At 47.1% G+C, this 18406-nt stretch overlaps 1 protein-coding gene across 3 annotated transcripts; it reads left to right on the top strand.

Annotated features, from left to right (window-relative positions):
• The first annotated feature begins 1868 nt into the window (after window positions 1–1868).
• On the top strand, window positions 1869–18067 carry LOC125990011 (pleckstrin homology domain-containing family G member 1). 3 transcript variants are annotated; one of them, XM_049756598.2, is made up of 16 exons: window positions 1869–2043; window positions 6820–7382; window positions 10054–10151; window positions 10598–10667; window positions 11767–11813; window positions 12215–12365; window positions 12437–12568; window positions 12636–12818; window positions 12890–12985; window positions 13143–13229; window positions 13313–13346; window positions 13426–13518; window positions 13616–13677; window positions 13757–13948; window positions 14019–15831; window positions 15900–18067. In XM_049756598.2, the coding sequence occupies exons 2-16, from the start codon at window positions 6969–6971 to the stop codon at window positions 16823–16825; spliced, it is 4398 nt and encodes a 1465-aa protein (XP_049612555.1). In that variant the 5' UTR covers window positions 1869–2043; window positions 6820–6968; the 3' UTR covers window positions 16826–18067. The 3 variants fall into 3 exon arrangements, with proteins under 3 accessions (XP_049612555.1, XP_049612553.1, XP_049612554.1); XM_049756596.2 differs by having other exon boundaries at window positions 1875–2007; XM_049756597.1 differs by lacking the exon at window positions 1869–2043 and adding an exon at window positions 3938–4260.
• The last annotated feature ends 339 nt before the right edge of the window (window positions 18068–18406 follow it).

Raw genomic sequence — 18406 nt, 5'->3', positions numbered from 1 at the left:
GCCTATTTTGGTTTTTGGAACTTTCCTGTTATTTCCGCAGCGCCATGTGACGTTGAGTCGGTATGACCGACTGTCCAACAGGTGGTGTCAGCTATTGGAGCTTGCCCCCTCAGAGCTTGAACAAAAGCTGGGGATATTTTGGAATGCCGGCTTGTGTCTGGCTCTTGTCGTACTCTTTGTGTGTTCCATGTGTGTGTGTGTGTCAGTGTGTGGTCAGCTCCGGACTGGCCATTGTGCCCTTGGCCCTCAGCAGATGTGGTCTGAACAATGAGCCGGGTAAATAAAAGGAAGTGGTTTATAAATAGCCCCTTATGTCTGCATGAGTGGTGTTCTGCTGCAATGTGTGTGTGTGTGTGTGTGTGTTCCTGTTTTTATTGGATAGATATGACTGTAGAAAGTTGCGATAACGCAGGTGCCGTTTGTTTCAATATCAAGCTAGCTTTTCCCTTTCCGGCATTTCCATAAATTTACCCTCGCGGTTGCTTTCACTTAGCACGGTTAGCATTGCTAACCATAACAGCAGCACCTACCGTGCAATGAATTGAAACGGTGGCGCCTGATTGGCTGCCCGCACATTCGGGTCATTCGAGGGAAGAATTTGCCGCTCCTCATTTCTTGAGTGGCAGTTTATATTTCAAGCCCGGCGACCTAGATTCCGGGTTCTGTTACAGCTCCACGGGGACGTGTGTGTGTGTGTGTGTGTGTTGCAGGCCGGGGGTCCGTGCTGGGCAGGAGGAATCGGGTGTTGTCCGCCGATGCCCTCAATATTATAATTTTTCATAAAATATTTTAGCAATCACTTTGGCATTTTCTTTCGGGCTCGCTTGTAACAAAACCCGCCACTTTATTATGTCGGGCGGGATTGGACTGATTGGCGAATAGCGCTGAGGGGAAGGGGGGGGAGCAGCCATTTTCTTTTGCTACTGTAAATAATAGCCCCCGCTTGAGTTGGACGGCCTTCACGGCTCCTTTTGTGCGCCGTGACATCCGAGGTTCCCTAAAGAGAGCGAGCGGGTCTCCAACTCGGCATGGGAACGGCAGAGTATTAGCGCCATCTGAATATGAGGCAAAGTAAGCCCTCGGCAAGCTGCCAACACACACTCCTGCCTTTTTATTCATCCGACTAAAAGCCACACAGGCAGGAGAGCAAAGTCATAATTCATGGATTCACCCCGTGGTTTTATTGAATTTAGGATTTAAATTTGTTCTTAAATCCGTATTATGAACTAAATATTTTTTTGGTGGTATTCAACAGTGAGAGTGCAAATTGGGTTTTGTTTGTTTTGTAAGATGGTGAGTGTTCCAAAGTTCCTTTTGAGGTTTATGACTTTATTGGGGAGAACTCATGACTCATGAAAGGTGACAAGGAGCAAGCTAGCAAAAAAAAATAAAAAGCAAAGACGTCAACATTTCTTGGTCATCATATATCCGCAGGAAAGTCGGAGGAGATAGAAATCAAATCGGTGACGAGGTCATCACATGAACGTGATTCACCTGCTTAATGATGCGGCATCCTGTTTGCTAGCTTGATCTGTAAACAAGCAAATGAGACATGCAGGAAGCAGGGTGGGGCGGCGCTGATTGTTCTTCCTGTAGATTGCCAAAACAATTCACAAGTTCCCTGCCCCTCATCTCCTACACGTAGAACAATAACCAGAAGATTGTGCAACTTTTTTTGGGAGTTTTCTCGTTCCGAACCTTTTGTGGTCAACAGAACTTGGAGCCATAAATCGAGGTCAGACACCCAGCGCAGCTTCTTTGCGGTCAGGAAGTGGGCTGCTCAAATACAGGAGCCCCCCCCCTCCCCTTCTCCTCCTCCTCCTCCCCCCCTCCTCCCAGTTAGTGGGCAGTCAGTTAGCTTGCTTCCATCTGATCCATCTGTGTGGTTCTCTCATTCTCTCACTATCAACCTCATGCACAGATCGGATCACCTTGACAGAAAGCCTGTTTATTTATTTTAAATGATAAAACCCTCGGACGTGGGATTAACGTGTGATGGAATACCGGGTGAGCAAGGCTAGTCCTGGGCATGATGGCCCACAGGTGAGTGACAGCTTATCATTGTTGTGATTGCGGGCAAAACAAAAGCTGACTTTGACTTTTGACTTTGAAAATGGCTTTGCCTTTAGTCCAGTATCATTGTAATTGCTTTATGCTACAAAAGCCACTTTGACCTACTTTCATTTGATTTTAAATTATTTAAATTTATTATTTAATTATTGTTATAAATGATATTGTATTTAATTATATTAAATTATATTTTTTAAATTATTTTCATAACAAATATGTCGTCACTGCAACAACTGTGATTTTTTTTTAATTTTTTTTTTTAGGCGTATTTTGCTGCATGTCACATGTTTCCCCTTGATTGCAAAAAGTCCCTCACTCCCTATTCTATTGGACTCCTTTTCCTGGAGCGAGACCCCCGTCTTGTATTTTTAATCTCGGGCCAAACACCGCTTCCTCCACGTATCCGCTACTGTACTAGCCTCAATAACTCATACACACACACACGGAAACACACACACACTTTAACGGTACAAAGTCTTGGAGGAGGGCGGCAAGACTCCCAAATTCCTGAATTTGTCTTGGCACCGCAACAAGCAGACAATCTCTGGGGAATACCGTCCGGGAATCTCGAAGTAAAATCAAGGAAAGCGAAAATCGATACGCGACTTTCGTGAATTCCTTCTGTGAACAATAACATGAACTCATTAATTCCAGAATCCGTTAAGGGATCCTTTTTTTTTTTTTTATCTGCTTACTCACTCTTAAGCATTTGCAAGAGGCCGGTTTCTTCAAGGCTTGAGTTTACTATGTTGTCCAAAAGCAAATACCGTTTGTGTGTGTGCACGCCAGTAAATGTTGAATAGGCCGTGTGTGTGAACCCTCTTTGGCGTTAACGCCGGGCCAGCGTGATGAGGAACAAAGTCGTTTATTGGCAACCAAAGCATTTGCTCGCTGGATCCTCACGCCGTGATGAACGCTTGCTGTCGCCACGGCGACCGTGCGAGAACTACAGTTGAGTCGCTGCGTTTTTCAGCAACAAGGATTTAATTAAAAGTTTCGAAGGCCCCGTGCGGTCTTTGTGTATCTCCGAGATTTCAACGGCGGGATGGCTTTTACAGCATTGATCAATTTGTCCTGCTTGAAGTCCCTCTCGGGTCATTTGCCGCCATTTTCTGTCATCGGATGAAGCAAAGCGTTCCGACTGTCGCCGCCGCGTGTGTTTACCAAAGTTGGAGGTGCTCATTACGCTCCAAAGGGGGTGAAGCTTTAAGGCCTTCGTGGGTCAGCGGACCTTCAGGAGGTCGCGCTTCTTGGGCTTCATTATTGTGTCGGTAGGGAGCTGCTGGGGCGTCCATTTGTCCCCTTAAAGCTTAGGTGTCAAACCTGAGGCACGGGGGCCAGATACGGCCCGCCAGATCATTTTATGTGGCCCACAAAGACAAATTGTCTTCACTTTAAGAGCTTTTTAAGATATTTGAATTGATATTTTACTAGTCTCTGATTTCAAAACTAGTTATGGAAACTGACAAAAATGAGTTTGACGCCGCTGTTGGCTAGCTAGCTATTGCTGTCCAATGCTAACAAGGCTTCTAGCTCCGGGAATATTTTGAGACTATTGTCGGCTCATCCACCCCCCGCCTAATATCTGCGTACGGACGCGTCTGGGCCTCCCGTGTCTTTTCTTACACTTCATTGAGTTTTCTCTGATCTGGCTTTTGTTTGAGCCGGCCTATTGATCAAGCGCTCCCGTAGCCGCACAGCATGTAAAAGTGTCTCCAAAGCGTTCCATTCTGATTGTACGTGGAGAGAAAAAGATGAAGGGAGCGGGGAGAACTTAATGGAGAACTCCTTGTCATTTGTGGCTTGGGGAGTGCTGGATGGGGAGGAGTCAGGGGGAGGGGAATGAGCCAGCAGGGAAGGAGCAGAGGCCATTCACACACACATACTCACACTCGCATTAAAAGCCACTCGGGAACACTTTTCCACACGCTCCGTGGGCGATGGATGTGTTGCCACAGGGGAGGGACGGATGAAGAGCCGAGCCAGGAAGGGACCGACCCCCCCCTCCTCCCTTGGAACCAAGGGACACAGTAGCCAGTCAGAGTGTGAGCGAGGAGTGGACTGCACACTTTTGACTCCCTGGAGAAAGGATTCACAATGAACTTAAACGAGGGGATCACTTTTTGGAATACCATGTGATGCACGAGGCAGATCTTTGTCACCCTTGAAACTTGGTCATCATGCCGACCGGTAAGGACTCCTTGTGTGCATTTGTGGAATGAGTTCAAAAATTGATTTTGATTTGATCGTTGGGTTTTACTTGACAGCTGCGTACGAAGCGGGCCCCGTTGTCCGAGAACCGCCCCCCACCCCCCACCCCTCCCTGGGTCCGCTTGTTTTCTTACAGAGGGCGTTTCAGTTCATTTGGACCTTTCGGGATTTTAATTGAAGTGTCTGAGGAATTCCGACTAGGCTCAGAACATTTAATAGTTTGTTAGAATGCCTGTAAATGTTAAATGAGGACATAAGTGGCACCTTGTTGAAGTGTGAGTGGGTTTTTATGAAATTATTTTTAGCAAAAACAACCACAAATTGCTGTTGATGGGGAGGGGGGGGGCAGTTTCCTTTCGCTGCGAGTGCCGCCGGGATGCCATTCTGCAGCCTGTGACCCAAATTAGAGTCTTAAGGGTAGCCCAATTGGGAAAGGGGAGGGGGGGGGGGGGGGGGGCTACAAATGGCGAAGGGGGGGGGGGGGGGGGGGTAATTACTGTTTAGGGGAAACTATTTAGTTTTGAGGTGATGGAGACAAGGAGTAGAAGAAATGCCAGTGGTTGGACATTTGTGTGATTTATCGCAGCAGGCTGAAATCCAATCAGGTCAGAGAATGAGACGAGGGTCGCACGGGTGGCCCAAAATTGGGCCTAAAAATAGCTGGTGTAAGTTTTCCCACCGCTGCTGATTTCTTTTAATCCTGCGCGTGAAAAGTAGAAGTGAAAGTTTTTTTTGCAAGCTGATAAGGCAATTTATGAGTCATTGTGCATGTTTGACCTTTAGCATTCTCTTCCAGGAAATAATAAAAAAAAAATGCAGCCAATTAGCAGTAGAAGATAAAGTGTTTACAAAAAAAAAAAAAATCTGGATTGCTGAGTCAGCACAGGTCTTTGTTGGGGCAGATACAAGCCCCGCCCCCCCCCCCCCCCCCCCTCTAGTGTGCCGCTGTGAAATCCTGAGTGACACTTTAAGGTCCTTAGCGTCAGTTGAGATCAAGTCTGCATCTCTATCACGGCCGCCATCCCGCTGATGACATCACATTTAGACTTTGGAGGGTTATAAAGGGATGGATTCAAATTGACGGATGGTCACCAGTAGGAGAAAGGAAACATGGGAGGGACCAATAGCAAAAAGGGAGTGGGTGGCGTTTGGCCTTTTGTCCTCTCCTTGCTTCTTCCTACTTTCATTCATCCGAGGGGCCCTCCGCCTCTCCCTCGTGCACATATTCGGCATTTTTGCAATATTACGAGATCTGATATATTTGGAGCTGACCTAGAAACGATATGTTGACCACCAAGGTTGAATGAAACATCTCTGGAATGAAGATAGATTTGAATGCATTCAAGAAAGTGTGAAGAAAATTCGAATCTGAAAACCTGGTTGTTGATTTGGCACATGATGAGTCACTCTTTTTTTTTTGGCTTTCTGGTATGATGGCGAACACACCCTGCACACCATGAGAGGGGGGAACAGTCCCAACCTGCATACTTTGCAATTAGAGATCATTGACATGGATCAGGTTGAACATAATCTGGAGAGGAGGTAACCTTAGCTCGCTTCTGTGTGTGTGTGTGTCGTTCTCTGTGTACACGAGCCAATTCACCCAGGAAACGTGCAGGGTGGGTCTCAAACATGAAGGTGGGAAGGAAGGCTTGGACAAACACAAGATGGAGCAATCGCTACTCATGTTTAGCCTACAAAAGCTTGCTTTCGCTACGCTAACCTGACTTAGCCTTCAATGTGTGTGTGTGTTGCCTACCTGTAACTAGATAAAATAGCTAATGTGAGGGTCATTATGCTTTAAACTCTATTAGTCTTATCTCCTTGGTGATAAACTTAGCTTAGTTGCACACACACGCGCCATAGTGTATCGCTGGCAGTGATAAGCGTCTGATGCATTTATTAAAGGGCAAAGGAAACGTCCAGTTAGCTATTAATATCACGATTGATGATAATGTCAGCCTTTGTGCTTTGTGTACTTGCTTATCAGAACCCCCCTCCCCTTCTCCTCCGCCACCCCGCACGTCTTTCATTGAATCGATTCATTATTATTGTCTGGCGTGTCATCGTAAAAAAAAAAAAAAGTGGGTCAGGACTTGTGATGTTCTCCATCACTGAGCAGGGCCGGCTGCCAGCGCGAGGTGTCGGTGCACCCACTCGAAAGGTGAGAGAGTGTGAGGGCACGCTCTATTGATTTCTTTTGAAGCCGCGGTCAGTTTTCCGTTTCATGTAGGACGGAAGACTGGACTGATGTGAAATAAGCACAAACATAAACCCGCCTGTCTTCGTGGAATAGGCCTTTCATTCATTGCCCGAGGCGAGCAGATTGAGACGGTATCTTAATACGAGCCTTCGTCCAAAAGCTCCGCATTCCTTTAAACGAGCGTATTTTATCTCTCCTTGGCTCGTCCTGATTAGAATTCTTGTCTCAATGCAAACCGTGACGGTTGGACCGCGGTCAGCTAGCATGCTAGGAATTCCGTTTGTAAGGCGATAGCCGACGTAATTCCGATTGTCTGTTTTTCCCCCTCTCTTCAGATGACTACAGCTATCTACCCGATGCGTTGCCACCTGTACCCGAAGTCCCGGACTCTGGCTCAGTCCTGAGCTCCAGCGACATCCCCGCCCGTTGCCTCGGCAACCCGGCCTTCCGTTACGCCTCCTCGCGCTATTGCTCAGCCCACAGCATGGACTCGTCTCTGGACAGCGCCGAAAGACCCGTCAGCTACAGCTCCACCTCTTCCTCCGCTTCCTCCCGGGACAGTCACTGCTCGCTGGGCAGCCGCTCCACCCTTGTCCACACCCCCCACTGCAACCCGGTGAACTCGGACCCGGACTCCGGGGCCATACGTCTGGAGCTGGTTCCCGCCCGGCAGCTGGGATGCGGAGAGGAGGACCACAGAGATGACGGAGGGATGGAAACAGGAAGGCAGCCGGGCAGGAAGGGCACTGAACAGACACCGACGGATCACTCGAAACCGGAGCTTGGTCTAGAACGGATTGCTCAGGTGCAAGGACCCAGGACCTATGTGGACCGTGTGGTGCAGGAGATTCTGGACACCGAGAGAACCTACGTCCAAGATCTAAGAAGCATCGTGGAGGTAAGAAATCACCACTTTAGGAATTCCAAACTTAGACCTTAATGTCTATAAATAAATTAAATCCATTCACATCCCACGTTTGAAGCCGAGATTCAAACCCAGAACCTCCCGACTGTGACTTGTTTGAACCTGAGGGAGGTCAAGGTAGCTTGAGTTCAAAGTGACGGTTGTAAACGTTTTAGTCAGGTAGGCGGTTGACTTTGTTCCTTTCAAGAGCGAGGGCACCTTTCAATCAGCTGATAACACACACACACATTGGGTTGTTGTGTATCTCGCACACGTGACACACACCAACACACACACTACCGCTTGTTGTCCGTCAGAAACTTCTCAACACAATAGGGTCACCTGTGCTCGCAGCCTTCGGGGTCGGTTGAGTTACACGACACCGGTGCCTTTGTACTGCAGGAACAGGCGCACATTGAAAACGTGTGTACTTAAACACACACACTGTACACACACACATATTTAGACAAACGGGCTATTTTTTAACGTTTTGCTCGGAGGTGAATAGATCTTGTTTGCTTCCTTTCAAGGATTTGCAGACTTTGGTTTGGATGGTCCGGGCGAGTTGGCTCACCTTTCTTGAGCCCTTCTTATTGTGATTGACCTTTTCTAGTTCTCAAATGGGTCCAACAGATGTGACGAATATGTCCGTTAGCCACTTTCGATTCAAGCGATACCTAGAGTTGGCCCGGTAGAACTGGTCTTCAATGCAAATCCCAGTTTTCCATTTCCTGATACCTGATACTTGATGGTTGACCTAGACCGGAACCGGAACCCCCTCACCTGGTGAGAGTCGGCTAATCCCCGAAACAGCAAACAAGACTCGTAATCATATCTGACTTTAAAATCAGTTGGTCCAGTTGAAGACAAACTGAGTCAAGACAGAAGATTAGCGGTGACACTTGTGATTGATGTTCCGCTTTCCCGGATGCAGAGGTGCGGAAAAGCCACAGGCTTGACGACGGGAGGCTAGGAAGAAGAATTTAGCTCGGGAGATAACAGCAGGTTAAGACAACACGGAAGAGGGCTTAAGAGCTGCAGACCACCACCAGTCCACGTTTAACGGACCACCCACTCTTGGATTACCGCTTTCCACGGCGGTCCAATCTTCAGACGCCAGAATAAATCTGCACCCGAGCCGTCCCTGCCTCTTTAATGTTAAGGGTCTCGGTAGCAGCAACGCTAACGTACCAAAGCCTCCATTAATGCAAACCCCGTCTTCCATAATCCCCAAGTCCATGCTGCTTCCTGCAAACCAAGAGGGTGTGACAGGCCCAAGACAAATATTGACCCAGACTCCCATGGGCCCCGGGATCTCTCTGTGCTCATACCCGTCCTGCGAATGAACTGTCATGTGGGCCTGAACTTTGAATATCCCAAAAAAACATCAGGTTTTTCCAATCTTTCCCAGATTCTGGTTGTTACTACCTCCAAAGCTGCAAGGAAAATAATTTCTATTGGACTATAATCATTTTGGTGAGTCAGCGTTTTTCAGCTAACTCCCAGGATTAGCATTGGTAATGAAGCCAATCAGTCATCCAACATCGTTTTTTTTTGCGTTATGACACCTGAGAAACATGGCGAGGTCTTTGGGAAGTCACCTGTGACAATTCCAGCGGGGATGTTTACACTGGTAATCGTCGAGAGTAATGACTTCCTACTACAGTGAAGGGTAAAGTGTTTGGATTGGAAAGGAGTCTGCGTTGGAGGAGGTTAATGGTTAACTCCACTCAGCGTCAAGTTAGTACATGTTGAGACTGATGCTTAGCGGGGGAGTTTACCTGCCGAGAGGTGCGTGCGTAAGCCGCCCGTTCTTGAGCTGGAGGAGAACGTGTTGAGGGAGGGAGGTCATCAAGCCGGGTCACATCCGTGACCCCGCGACTAATAGAGCATCACCTTACACATAACCTCACATAATGAACTGAATCTTGACATGCCCCCCCCCCTGACATGACCCCTAGATGGCGCTAGTTCTATTAATCATGTTTTTAACCCGAGACTTTTGTTTTGAATATTAGCATTAGCATTAGCATATATGCTGTGAAATGTGAGGAGCCGTGCTTGAAGGTAAAATCACGTTTTCGGTTCAAGATATGATGTCATAATCGATACGAGCATCTCAAGTTCACCGACTAATTCAGAAATAATTCAATCCGCACTCAAATTCCTGTGGGCAGTGCTTGCACAGACTTTCCCGCACACTGAGTTTATTTCAAGGCGCAATTTTATGATGATCATTGGCAGATTAATAAACAACTTTTTTCCAACGATTTTTCCGAACCTATAAAAAAAAAAAAAAGAAACAGCTGCAGGACATTTTCTTCATTGTGTGCTCGCACGGGTGAATTTGAAGCAAACATTCTTTCCGCATTAACAGTTTTTTCTGAAATTGCTTGTCGCAACAGATACAATCAATGCTGTCAGATTTGAATTTTTATGGACTCTATTTTATTGACTTATGTGCAATTCATTGTGAGAAGTGTTCCACGCACTACAGACGCCAAGATAAAAATTGCGTAAGGTCGAAACCGAGACAGGTAGATGATTAACACCCGAGATGAGAACTTTTATTGCTGACCACCAGTCTTTCTTTAAATCTAAAAAATATATTTAAAACTTTATTAAACCCACAAAAAAAATTTAAGTTACCTTTTCCTCCTTCTAGGACTACTTGGAGATCAGCAACCAGGCTCGGCTGGGTTTGAGCAATGAGGACAAAGGCTCACTATTTGGCAACATCCGGGACATCTACCACTTCAATAGGTACGGCATTTTTTTAAATTTTTTTTTATATCCCATCATGAGACTCGGATAGCGAGTCCCCGCCCCCTCCCCCTCCTGTGCAGTTTGAAGAATAGTCGAGCATCATGGTGGTCTTTGGAGATAAACATGCTGCCACCCAGTCATTTGTCAGCTGTCGGACGCCCCCCCCACCCCCCCCCAAAAAAAAAAAAAGTGAACCAGTCTAAGAAAGCACAAAAGCAATTTCAAGCAGTGACCTCAAGCGTTGGTCATGAAACAATAACTTCAGCACCAGGGGACGGTTTTGTGACCACAGGAGCTGCGCTTTTCAATTCAAGGAAGCTTCAGCACTAATTTTTCTTCCCGACTTGACACAATAGTCACAAACAATGAAGCAGAACATTATTTTATGATCCAATGTGTGTTTGGTGTGATCTGGGAACATGGCGGACATGTTTTGTTTTCAGGGATTTGCTTCACGAGCTGGAAAAGTGCAACGCGGACCCCGTGGCCATCGCTGAATGCTTCGTATCGAAGGTAAGAACGATTGTTTCGGTTTGTGGTGGACAGTTGAAAGGCCACATCGTCGCTGAATGAGTTAATATTCATCGTTCTTGGCAGAGGATCAAGAATATATGCCTGTTTCTGACTCCAGCGTTTGTGTTCAAATAGTGCATCGACGCCTGACTATGTAACAACTATCATGTCGTTTCAAGCTCGAGTGCTTTTCGTCACCTTCTCCAACGCCCAGACGGATTTTTTTTTTTCCCCCATGTTGCTTGTTGCGGCCTGTTCTGACACTTGCGTAAACTTTGGACAAATGGAAAAACAGGCAATTTATTTATTTATTTTTTCCTGCTCTGAAATACATTTTGAAAACGACCGACTTTGTCGATTTTGAGGGCACGTCTTGCATTTTCCCATACGTACACGCCGCACAAATTAGTACTCTATCCAAACGTTTATATGTCCTGCGGTCGCGGTACGAAAGTTCAGCCCAATGCGTATTAGCGCTTCGTGTGTGCCATCGAAAAAAAAAACTGGATGGCGGACACATCTGGTTGCGTTTAGGCCCGCCGTGTGGTAGCAGACTACTGGAGACGAGGAGGAGGAGGAGGAGACCTCTGCTCTTCAATTTAGCTCCTTTTTCCCATGGAGAACCTCCGGCTACTGAATTATTGGCTTGAGGTCCTTCAAGTTTCCCTACGGAGATAAAAATAAAAAGTGATATCTGATCATCTTTGCTGTTTGTGATGTCGCTTCCTGTTCCTGTGCAGATCCCCCCCGTAGTGTTTATGGACGCGAATAGATGTCGGCGAGACATGTCTCGTGTTACGCAACAGCAGGGGGGGGGGGGGGGGGGGGGGCTTCAAGTCAAATTTTGAGTTGCCAGGCAAACTTTGTAAGTTTGATGTTCACGGAGGCGACCAAGGTCTTAATTAAGGGGGCGGACAAGTTGAACGAAGGGCTTTTTAATCGCTGTTGGTTGATTGAAAAGCAGAGTCAGCATTTTTTCTCTACGCCTGGCTCCTAATTTTAAGTACAGGCCGATGAGCCCGATAGACCTGAAATTATTTCACCAGCACGTCTCCATGTTGTTTTTTTTGTCTCATTTTTTTTTTTTTTGTAATTGCAGAGTGAAGAATTCCACATTTACACTCAGTACTGCACCAATTACCCAAGGTAAGACTTCAATACGCTTGAAAATCCGAGCTAGCATTATTATTATAGCGACATTATTCCGTCGCCCACGTTTCTTCCCAGAGTCTCGTATAACTCCGTCAACGTGAGGAGTCAAATTGTCGGCCTCGGGGGGGTCACTCACCGCCCCTCCCCTTTTTTTTTCCTTTACAGTAATGCTTGATGACAGACGTTGATAGAAGGTGTATTGTTGTTATCGTCCTACTTCTAATTGTTTGCCCTGCGGGACGCCTCGATAGACGAACGCGTGATGGTCTAGTTTGAAACGTGAGGCTGCTCCTTGCCCTCAGGATGCAATTTCCCACGGTTGACGTTAATACCCTCATCGCTCATGTTTTTTTTGGGGCCGTCGCCTCATCAACAGCCGTGTTTTGACCCGGCAGGTCGGTGGCTGTGCTCACCGAGTGCATGAGGAACAAGGCGTTGGCCAAGTTCTTCCGCGAACGCCAAGAATCTCTGCGCCACTCCTTACCCCTGGGCTCCTACCTGCTGAAGCCGGTGCAGAGGATCCTCAAGTACCATCTGCTCCTTCACGTACGGCATCTCCACTCTTGGAAAGCATATGGTACTCGCCCCTCCCCAGCTCACTTTGCCAACGTTTGTAGGAGATAGCCAACCATATGGAGAAGGACACGGAGACGTATGAGGTCGTGCAGGAAGCCATTGACACCATGCAGAGAGTAGCTTGGCACATTAACGACATGAAGAGGAAGCACGAGCATGCTGTGAGGTTACAGGTACGACTTCAAAGATCATTTCTAAATATCGTGGACTTTCATCGCCATGACGACCGATGCATTGCAGGAAATCCAAAGCTTGCTGACTAACTGGAAAGGCCCCGATCTGATTGGCTACGGCGAGCTGGTCCTGGAAGGGACGTTTCGACTGCAGCGGGCGAAGAATGAGAGGACGCTCTTCCTCTTCGATAAGCTTCTGCTTATCACGAAGAAACGGGAGGAAACGTTCACGTATAAGGCTCACATCCTGGTAGGTCGCCCGTTTTGTCATGTGACATTTTGTGATAGGACGCTTAAGCTGATTTCTTTTTTTTTTTGCAGTGCTGCAATTTGATGTTGGTGGAAGTCATCCCGAAAGAGCCGTTGAGTTTCAGCGTGTTTCACTACAAGAATCCAAAACTACAACACACGGTCCAGGTAGCATCACATAACATACTCGGCAAAAAAAAAAAAACAGTGTGGGTGCGTGTAAACCTTCTTTGTTGTGTAAAAAAGCAGAGTGGGGCTTTATCTCTTTTTTATTTTTGATTTTGGGAAATGTGTGATGTTCTCTGATGGTTGATGCCGCCCGCAGGCCAAGTCCCAGCAAGATAAGCGCATGTGGATCTTGCACCTCAAGAGACTCATACTTGAAAATCACCCTGCCAAAATCCCTGCCAAGGTGAGCTTTGTTGGGATTTTAGCGACACCTGGTGTCCAAGATTATAATGACAGTCTAACCTGTTTTAATTTCATCTTTTCTAGGCCAAACAAGCCATCCTGGAGATGGATGCAATGCGTAGGTGACACTCAGAAGAGCTTTTCATTTGTCAAGTGATATTTTGCAAATTAAAGTCTGATTTTTTTTTTTTTTTCAGACCATCCTGGATTCCATTACAGTCCTGACGGTGAAAAGAAGGATTCTCCACGCACCAAAGAAGGCCCTACTCCTCGTAGAGGACGTAGAAAAGGTGCGGATTCCAGCATTGAATCTAATAAAATAAATAAGTTTTGCATAATAAATAAAATATAACAAAATTGTTATATTAAATTAAATTGTCTCTTCAGAACCGCTATCCAAAATACTGAAGAACGCCAAGCAGAATGCAGCCAACAGCGACGGCGAGAAGGTCAGTCATAAGGAACATGAGAACCCACATGCATCCACGCTAACAGAAACAACCCTTTGTATCTCCTCCCCTCCCTTAGCGAACAAGTCTGGGCTCGAGTTTGCTCTCTCCCGTGTCCCAGCTGGCTCTGGGCACCATAGGCCGCAGCCGGAGTCTCATCAACCAGTCGCAGGAGTCCTTGGACCCCGCTGACCACTACGACCACAGCGATAGAGATGAAGGGGAGGAGCCACACCAGCAAGATGCGGACGATGAGGATGAGAGCGTCCTGGTAAAATTCATCAGCTACATTTGACATTTCTGGTGTTTTCTTGGACCTACATTTGTGGCTGTGCCTTCAGGGTGGTGGAAAGAGGTTACGAGTCCCGGGGAAAGGGAGTCGGAAGAGGCTGAACCCTCAAGCATCGGTGGACAGTATCGAGCAGTGGAAAACCTTCAACATGAGCCCTTCAGATCTTCAGAGAGCCAGGGAGTCTCTCGTAAGGGACGGGAGTCACCACCCGCCGCTTCGTAGGACCGCTCGTGTGACAGAAGAACCTCCAGAGTCGCCCGTCCCATCGGTAGTCGTGACAGATAACGATCATTCCGTTCGAAACATCTGGGCGGACCACCGAGCTCGCAGGGCCATGTTCCCTACCAGACAGCGAACCGTGCACCCGGACGACGAGGATGACGACATCTACCAGACGTTCGTTCCCACTGAGCCGAGCGGACCGGAACCGGATTTACCCCGTGAGGGATCGGAGGCCACCTCGTCCCCGCGGACCGCCCGGCCTTGCAGCTGGCACGTGGAGCAGATCCCCTCGGTCCAGGTTGAACCTCCATCCGGTGACAGCAGGGTTCTTCGAAGGGCGAGCAGCGTCGGCGAGAATGCCACCAAGGCTCGTGAAAGTCCAGATGACAACCAGGTCGGCCGCAACTTGGAAGTGATTCACACGGAGTCCTCCAGCAACGACATGTCGGGATCGTCATCAGCCGAGCAGCTGACCGCGGATGACATCGAAAACGTGTATGACAACATCAGCTACGAGGACCTCAAGAAAATGGGCCTGATCAGAAGAGACTTGGACCACTGCCAAGCACGGAAAGAACCTTCTTCTGATGCACAGGGTTCTCAGAGCCAAGCAGCTCGGGCACAAAATTTTCCAGATGCCCTTGGCACCTCAGAGCCCATTATTAAATTAGACAGATGTTCCAAAGAGCACATTCAGTTCTCCACCCAGGAAGGAAGTCCCGAGCTCAAGATAGTCGAGGAGAACATCTACGACACCATTTGTTTTCGGGATCCTCCATCGATGGATAACAAAAACGACCGAGTGACGTCAGAGCAGGACTTAACGTTTGTCTCGCAGGAGAGCCTTAACTTTGTCCCGTGTTCCTCAGAGCCAGAGTGCTCATCATCATCTGCTTCGTTGTCCTCCCGACAGCCACAGAAAGGCGCTAAAACATCAGAGGGCGCCGATGAGCTCTGGGTCGACTTGGAGAACTACATCAAGAGCAATGAGAAGAAAGCCGACCGACTGCCCGCCGCCTTCCCAGTCGGTGCCGGTGAGTCGGCCAAGGAGCGATCCTCAGTCAACGGCAGTCCAACCAAAAAGTCTCCTGTGGCCAGTCAACCGAGACACCCTCCCGTGCGCTCTTCACAATCCTTCAACATCCCCTCCATCAACCTCCCTGACCTTCAAAGTGATGGAACCACCGAAGACCCAACTCCTGTTCCCACTCCGGTCTTGCCAGAACCCCAACCAGGCACGGTGAAGAGCATGCGTAACAGACTCGCCCGCCTCAGCAGCGGTAGCTTCCGTCTCGAGGACGACGACCTTGTAGAACTTCCTCCAAAAACACCTCCGCAGGGGGATAATCCCATCAAGGATATCCACCGTCTCTTCCCGGGGCAACTGGACTCGCCGCTGGCCTCTTCTTCTCTCCTGCTGGGCGAGTCTGTAGACTTCCCGTTGGAACTTATGGACAAAACGAAGAGTCGTGTCTTTTTAATGGCGCGGCAGTATAGCCAGAAGATCAAGAAAGCCAACCAGCTCTTGCGCATGAGGAGCATGGATCCCGGCGACTCTTGTAGCCGAGCAAGAGCCGACAGGAGGCAGAGAGACCTGGCGGCCATACTTGAAGAAAAAAAACAAGGGGGACCCGCTATAGGTAACATAATATTTGAGCAATTCCAAATATATTTTTGATGGTGACCTCTTGTCTTCTCGCATCTCCAGGTGCCAGGATAGCCGAGTATTCCCAGCTTTACGACCAAGTCGTGTTCAAGGAGGCCTCGGCGACGGCACACCACGCTCATCCAGGTCTTTCCTCCTCTCCATCCATGCCCGAGACCTCCCTGGAGGAGGAATGGCTCCACTCCACCTACAGCAACGGCGAGCTCTCCAACTTCATGTCCTCCGCGGGCGACTTGCGCAACCCGCGGGCCGCTTCCACCCCTCAGCGCAGACTCACCTCTTCCTGCTCCATCCCGTCGCTCAAGACCTCACCCAGCAGCCCCCCGCCGTCCCAGAGGTGGAGCTCCTGCATATCGGCTCCGAGCGAGGAAGAGGAGCACGTCTACAGTACGATCAAGAGACATCCTTCCTTGAACGCACCGTCCTCGCCGTCTCGGAACTGTCAGTCGGCTAGCTCGCTAATTAGCGAGCAACCGGAGAAAAATCAACTTAAATGTAACGGGTCGACAGAGAGACTACACGGTCCCAGTTTGGGGCGCGTCGGTCGACAGAGCAGCCTCCCTGAGAGGTCCACCCAAGGCGAATCGGACCTCACCTTACACGACGGCCAACACGTGGTGGTCCTGAACCGAGCGTCGGCCTTGAGCATCCTGGCCGCCACCCAGAACTACTTTGCCAACTTTAAGGACAACGGCGACGACGACGACTACGTGGAGATCCGCTCGGAGGACGAGGTGGAACCGGAGCGGGGCGGGCTGACAACGGCTGAGCCTATCTACCAAAACCGGGTTCTGGTCCATTCACGTAGTTTGCCCGGCACGCCCGTGCGCTCCAGCGACGCGTTGAGACCTCTAGAACGTGAACATCTGGAGAAATACCTGTGGAGCGAACCGCAGCAGAACCAGCCCAACATCGTCCAGTCTCTTCGGGAAAAACTCCAGTGTCTGAGCTCCACTAGCTTTGCCTGACCTCACAACCAAAATATTTACACGCTAACATACAAACTACAAATAAGGGATCTTGCTACTACTACTACTTTATCAATAATTTACCCAACAAACAAAAGGGAATATAAGAAAGTTCTACAAAAGTCAAAACTGATATTTTTTAACGGTTAACAGTACTGTAAATAAAGATATTTTATGTAGCAGGTTGTTAATGGTCAGCGCTTTGAATAATGCTTGCAAGCTGCCTTGGCACTTCTCATGAAGTAATCGAACTTTCTTGAAATATTTGTTAAATTGCGCTTACGGCAATACACACGCTTCACAAATTTGCACGTCGAATGGCTGTCTTCAGGGTAGAGTGTCACTTTGCACATATACACTCCTTTTAGCAAATTTAGCTAGCACAAATATACGATCCAACAATTATGCTTTAAAACAAGGGAACCTGCTGATATTTTACAATAAGAAACGTAAAGATTCATATTTATTTTGAATATGTTAGAAAAAGGCAAATGTAAGTCATATCAACACCTGTGTTTTTTTCAGAATTTCAAATTATATTCTGGGACCATAATGGCTAGTTTAAAATCCATCACCTGAAGTCTCTTATTTTGAAAATTAACACCGACTTGATAATTGAAGGCAGATGTTGATTTAAAAAAAGGTTTGTATTAGTTTAAGATAGCAGCAATTTTGCTACAGATTACCCACACACCATTTTATTTATTCCAAAGCATCCCTGTGATATTTTACTAAGAGGGCAGGTCCATTACGGGTTGTAAATGAAAGACTCATGTATTTATTAAAAGATGTTTGGGGGTGTTCATTCGCCAAATTCAAGTCAAATACTGTGAATTGGTAGTTTTTTTTCTTGTTGTATTTTGTTATGCACTGCTTAATGCAAGTTCCAAATGTAAAGTTAGAAAGCACAATATCACGGTCTACTGTTCATATCAGAACACATCAAAAATATAAGTTAGTAACATGAAGTATGTTTTTTTTTTTTATTGTATACGTTTGTCCTCTGCTTCACTGGTGGGGATTGTTGGTCTTCGTTTTTTTTTTTGCACTTTTCTTCAAACGTCTACTTTGTAAACACTTTGTAAAGATGTGTACATTTTAGGAAAGTTATTCTTGTATTTCATAGTATGCTTTACAATGCTTTACTGTTTAGGTCAAGTGTACTGTATATTTTTTTAACGGCTTAGTTGTCATTGCTCAAAAAAACAACGTATTGGAGTTAATAAATTTCAATTTAAACTATGTGGTGTTTTTGTCCTTATTTAATATAAATAAAATACTTTGAAATTAGTCATTTGTTTGATGACCCTTGAACTCTGTTGCTGAACGTTTCATAAAAAAATGGGGTTTGAATCAATAAATGAATCTAATATATGAAATATATGATCATACATCCAATATATGAAGTTAAATCATTAAATTATAGATTTTAATGCCTTCGTAATGGTTATTAACGTAAATGGCCAGCAGGCAGCGCACTGTCTGAGTGCTAGGCCATACCAGGTTCCGCGAAGAAGAACCAAGGGTTTATGGGAAATGAAGTTTATACAAATCAAAATGTAAAAACATGTTATTCATGCC

Source organism: Syngnathus scovelli, chromosome 20 (assembly GCF_024217435.2).
Source record: "Syngnathus scovelli strain Florida chromosome 20, RoL_Ssco_1.2, whole genome shotgun sequence".
Lineage (NCBI taxonomy): Eukaryota > Metazoa > Chordata > Actinopteri > Syngnathiformes > Syngnathidae > Syngnathus > Syngnathus scovelli.
Note: the sequence above shows the minus strand (reverse complement) of the source record. Positions and strands in the feature narration are given on the sequence as shown.

Coding starts and splice junctions, on each gene's coding strand:
- LOC125990011 (XM_049756596.2), top strand. CDS start 1,962: ATGATAAAACCCTCGGACGTGGGATTAACGTGTGATGGAATACCGG. Junction 10,668..11,766: donor CTGAATGCTTCGTATCGAAG/GTAAGAACGATT, acceptor TTGTAATTGCAG/AGTGAAGAATTCCACATTTA. Junction 13,949..14,018: donor ATGAGGATGAGAGCGTCCTG/GTAAAATTCATC, acceptor CTGTGCCTTCAG/GGTGGTGGAAAGAGGTTACG.